Here is a 5,331-nt window from a genome sequence, read left to right as displayed (position 1 = left end):
ACATGTTGTTTAATATTTAAAATTATAAAAATATATTTTTCACTGTGCAATTTTGAAAAACTTTTTAATCAGTATTTTAAATTATAATAAGTGCTTTTGATAAATGTGTTTTTACACATGCCACTTTCTAATTGAAGATTACAGCATTTAAGTCATTTTTCATTAGTCTAGTAGAAGAGACTGAGGTCAGTTGAGGTAGTCATTCATTTTCAAAAAATAAGGGTACCTCAAATATTAACCAAATTGAGTGGCATTTCTAAATTATCCTAAAAAATAAAAACAAAAACAAAAATCTGTTTGGAAAGCTGCATAGTGGTCATAATTGGTGAAGCAGATTGCCCAGTTCCGTTCTCTTTCACTCTAATTTCCGTTTCAAAAGTCATATTGCCAGCTACATCAACATCATATAATACTTATGGCTAACATTTTAGTACAGTGTGGATTGGCAAAATTGGTCCTTTAAAGTATCTAATCTACCTGTCAAATTAAACTAACCTGGTGTCATTATTTTCCTTAATCTTTGTGGGCCCATCATAGCTTACCTTTCAATAATTTAATCCCCCTCCCCCAAACTTCTCTCTTCTATTTATCTCTTCAACCTTCTCGACTCAAAGGCGCTAAAAAAAAAATTAAAGAGAAAGGGAGACCCATTGCCATTGATGGGTAATTACAGGTTCAAGTTATCAGATATGATACCAAATGCTTGGTTTTACAAGCTTAAAGACATGAGCAGAAGTGGAAGTAGAATCACTTCTTGTCACTCCAACAAGAAAAAACAATTCTCATCAACACCCACACCAACACAACACAATCAACAACAAAAACAACACATCTCCCAATCCAGACGTTCCTACTACTACAAACCTGAACCATTCAAATCTGACATACACTACAACTCACCCACTAACCCAAAAACCTCATACACGCATTTTCCTGATCCTCCAAGAAAATCATCCAAAACAAGGATCAGAAGGAGAAGCTTTAGGTCCTCTTCTTCTTCTTCTTCTAAGCTTCTCACCTCCTCTTCCACCTCTGTCTCAGCTGATTGTAGCTGCCAAGCCCCTCTCGACTCGGTCTGGGTCAACTCTGATTCAACGTGGTCGGACAATTCAGCTTCTCCTCTTTACAGCTCCCCTGAGACAAATCTCCAAGTATGCTTTCCACCACTTGAATATGGGTCGGACTCCATTTCATCAACCGACCAGTTCAAGGAACTCGGTTTGGCTACCAATGTAACTAAAGACATGAAATTGGAATCGATTCCAGAGCTTGAACTTCCACGAATTTTGACAAAACCGGCTAAATTCAGCGACATGGTCTCGGATATCAAGAAGAAAGATACAGAAATTCCCACTAAGTTTAGAAAAAGTTCAGCTAAGTTAGAGGAGAGAAATACACATGGGTCTCTCTCTGTCAAAGTAATCAAGGAAGAAAGAATCGTAACTTTCAAAGAACAGAAGACTAGTCCTTCCATCCGAAGATTGAAGGTTCGAGCAAATTCTCCAAGAATTGCTAGTAAGAAGATTCAAGCTTATAGTAGGAAGACTATGTCCTCCAATATGAGTTCGAGATCACAGAAGAAGAACGTTTCGGAAAGCTTCGCGATCGTTAAGTCTTCGATTGATCCTCAAAGGGATTTTAGAGATTCCATGGTGGAGATGATTATGGAGAATAATATTCGATCTTCCAAGGATTTGGAAGAGCTTCTAGTTTGTTATCTCTCATTGAATTCGAATGAGTATCATGATCTCATTGTCAAGGTGTTCGAGCAAATCTGGTTTGATCTGAGTGACATTGAGTTGTAAAAATTTCCTAGAAATTGAGTTTGCACATAATCCTAGATATCACTCAGTAAATAAAATTAAGCTACTCTGAAACTGAGATGTTTCTACAAATTCTCTTGCAAATTTTTTTGTTTTTTTTAAAGTATGTTTGATAACACTTATGAATTCTGTTGCCTAAAATTTGAAATCTTATTCTTGAAAAATTGTTTGTTTATCATTTTTAAAATTTTATAGTTACAAATAAAATTTTAAAACATAATGGTCATTTTGATAATATTGTCCTTTTATAATTATAATAAATTATTAACCGAAAAATATAATATGTTATATATAATGAAACCATTTACACATTTAATTTCAATTTCTAACAAATCAAACATCCTAAAGGTATTGTTTTTAAATTGAATTCATACTTGAGAAATTATATTCTAACAAGGTAATGCTCAAACAATAAACAATTATTCATTTTTTACTTAAAAAATATAGGATTTTAAGATTCGTATAAAAATATAGAATTTTTGAACACGAATCGAGAGAAAGGGAAGAGACCTTGACAACATAGCTGTAGAGGAAGGAAAGGTAGAGAAATTACAAATAAGGATTATAGGGTTTGTATAAAGAAAGAATAAGTGATAGAAATCAGAATTTTAAGGAAGGTATTTTAGGAATAAATAAAAAAAAAAGATTTTAGAAGTTTCATCCAGCATCCCTCCATCACTGATTCAAAACTTCTGAATGTTAATTTTGAAGTCTGATATCTGAAGCAAAACTAATGGAAATAAACCTTCTAAAATTTGAATTTTAAATGTGGACCACCTCCATTCAGACTTCAAAAGTGTTATCAAACACACACTTAGATAATTATCAAGACAGATGAATTTTTTAGAAAAATTATAGAACTATCATGAAAATATAATTTCAAAAATGAGTATGAGCCCATTCTTGTAAATAAAAAGGTAAAGTTGCTTTAGTTTTTTGTTTTAAAGTGACGAAATTCAAATAAGATCATAATCAGATCAAATTATTGGTTCAGATGACCATTTAACAATTATTATACATATATATTTTTGGGGGTAATTCACGAAGATCTGTCAAGTTCGAACAACAAAGTGGTTCAAGTAACATCTAATTTTTACAAGGTTCATACCCAATTTCATAAGACACCTTTTAATCTTAGTGTTTTTGTAGAAGGTTCATACCCAATTTCATAAGACCTTGGAGCAAAATGCATCTACGGTAACGTGCACGACATATTGTCATTGTGTCACACCAGCACAACTCTTTCTTATTTTATATTATAGCAATTTGTTTCCCCGCTTCAAACAAAATATTTTAATATTGCATCAGAATTAAAATGAATAGCTGAAATTGATTTTTCCCAAAATTTTCTAATTTCTGAAAATTCCCTCTTCTAGTTGACTGATTTTTAGAAAGTATTCCATCAGAATTTTACTTCAAACATTCACGAATTTGATCTGTTTCTCAACATGATTAGAAAAGACCCACAAAAAATCAAAATCAATTGAACTAATTAAATCACATAAAGTTATTCATGAACAACAACAATCAGATGATGGATCAACCTTTGATTATCCATTTTTTACCAAAGGTGCCCAAAACACATTTTTTTTTAATCTAAAATTCAAATGGGCCCCAGACCAAATTTTGGAATCTGCACAAAAATTTCAAACTAAAGCGACTAAAGTGTTTCACACACCAATTATCTGACAGTTTCTTCCACGAAACTTTCAGTTCTTTCACCTCCAAAAAGAAGACACCCTTTAAGGTACAACCAAGAAAACTTATTGTCTTTAATCCTTCTTTATTACCCACTTAAGATATGAAATAAAAAAGAGAATTTACAAGAATGAGGTGTTCAATCCAGATTTACAGCAACAAATTAAAGCTGTAGCACATTTGTAAACAAAGGCTCTGATTTTGAATGAAAAGTTAAGGAAAACTTGATAAAATATTTTAAATCTCTGTAAAGCTACTAAAAGAGCTTCTAAAAAACTTGAAAATAGGTGTACACAGAGTGCAAATTGCAAAAGATTTGATGAACCCAATGCGAACTGTTATAAAGTCAAAAGAAAGTTTTAAAATTTCAAATCTTGTCTAAAGATGTTCGGTTGATTATAAAAGTTAAAAGTTACTTTCAAGAATTATATCTTTAAAAGATTAGCAGCCAGATTTAAAATGAGAAATATATTATATAATATATTGGAAAAAGGTATTTGGCGGAACGGGGAGTACATACTTGGAAATTATTATATTTGACCATCAATAATGCCAATTTAAGAATCCTTCCACACAACCGGATGAATGGTTTAAGTCATAGTACTTCGAGTGTTTTTGTACTACTGTTTCCTTCATTTGGGTCTGGTGGAGATATTTGTTGATTACATTCTAATGTTGAAGTTAGTTTTAATTTTATATAGTAATCTAGATTAGAAAATTTTTGCATACCTTGCAAACACGCTCATGTCCTCCCTCCCCCAAAAAAAAATAATAATAATAAATAAAATCTTACATTCTGAGAAATTTTGCTTTTATGCAACTAGGTCTTTTTCTAGGATTTGTAGAACACCGTGTGTACGGCATAGATAACTCGTGATTTTTATACCATCATATATACACTCATTATTTGATGGATCAAATCACAATCTCAAGGAAAGGGCAACTGAAATTGAGGAGTTGAGGTGGAGATGTCTTAGGTGCTCTTGGAATGCTATGGGGAGTTGTGAGTTTACTCCCACATCAATTGGGTCGATGTCTAGAGCTTGGGCTATAAAGGCAATCTTTACCCTATCGTGTACAGCACTATCTTGTACAACATGTTTAATGTCTTGCTAAATTCAAAGCGGATAATTTCGTACTAGTGTAGGGCAGGGGCACTACAAATCACATTCTAGAAACTCTAGTGTCACAATGTGACCCTTCATTTCTATGCAAGGAAAAGAAAAAAAAAATGCGAGAACTATACAACTAAAAGTCTAGGAAAATGAATAGGCCACCTCAATCAATTTGCAAAGCGAGTGTGTGGTAATACCTAGACGTAGGATTGAAACTTTACTTTTGCCGACTTACATATCGAAAAAGATCTACATTAACTTGTGATTATCATTGATTTCATGTCTATGACAAATATTGATGGTAGTTGATTTCATGCATGAATTATTAAAAATGATGGACCCAAAACAACATGAAAATGCATATTGTATCAATGTCATTAATGCGATTTGTTTACCTAACACCTCATTGCCATTATATAATTAAGTTTAGAAACTAGTTGATTGGAAGTTGGAAAATGTAAAAAGTAGATAAGGGCTTTGTTGATCTTAAATGCCAAGTAGAATGATATTGTTAGTAAATAAAACCTAAACAAAGCTAACGGTCACTTAGTCATTGAGAGGGAGAAAGAGAGTTTGGAGATGAGATGAGAGGTCTAAACATAGAGGCCCTATTTGGTAACACTATCAGCTTCTATGGTTGTTGACAACTGTAATTATTAGTTTTTAGAATTGCTATCAAAAAGCGTTGTGGTCAA

General features: G+C 32.5%; 1 protein-coding gene across 1 annotated transcript; it reads left to right on the top strand.

The window, feature by feature from the left end:
* The first annotated feature begins 614 nt into the window (after positions 1 to 614).
* LOC147386600 (transcription repressor OFP1-like) lies at positions 615 to 1,877 on the top strand. The gene has a single exon (XM_086422017.1). The coding sequence runs from the start codon at positions 660 to 662 to the stop codon at positions 1,803 to 1,805; it is 1,146 nt and encodes a 381-aa protein (XP_086278143.1). The 5' UTR covers positions 615 to 659; the 3' UTR covers positions 1,806 to 1,877.
* Positions 1,878 to 5,331: the final 3,454 nt, after the last annotated feature.

Source organism: Akebia trifoliata, chromosome 14, assembly GCF_017979445.1.
Source record: "Akebia trifoliata isolate Shusen 1 chromosome 14, ASM1797944v1, whole genome shotgun sequence".
Taxonomy (NCBI): Eukaryota; Viridiplantae; Streptophyta; class Magnoliopsida; order Ranunculales; family Lardizabalaceae; genus Akebia; species Akebia trifoliata.
This window is presented reverse-complemented; position numbering and strand designations above follow the sequence as displayed.

Bases quoted from the DNA above. Each gene is read 5' to 3' on its own strand.
- LOC147386600 (XM_086422017.1), top strand. From the start codon at position 660: ATGGGTAATTACAGGTTCAAGTTATCAGATATGATACCAAATGCTTGG.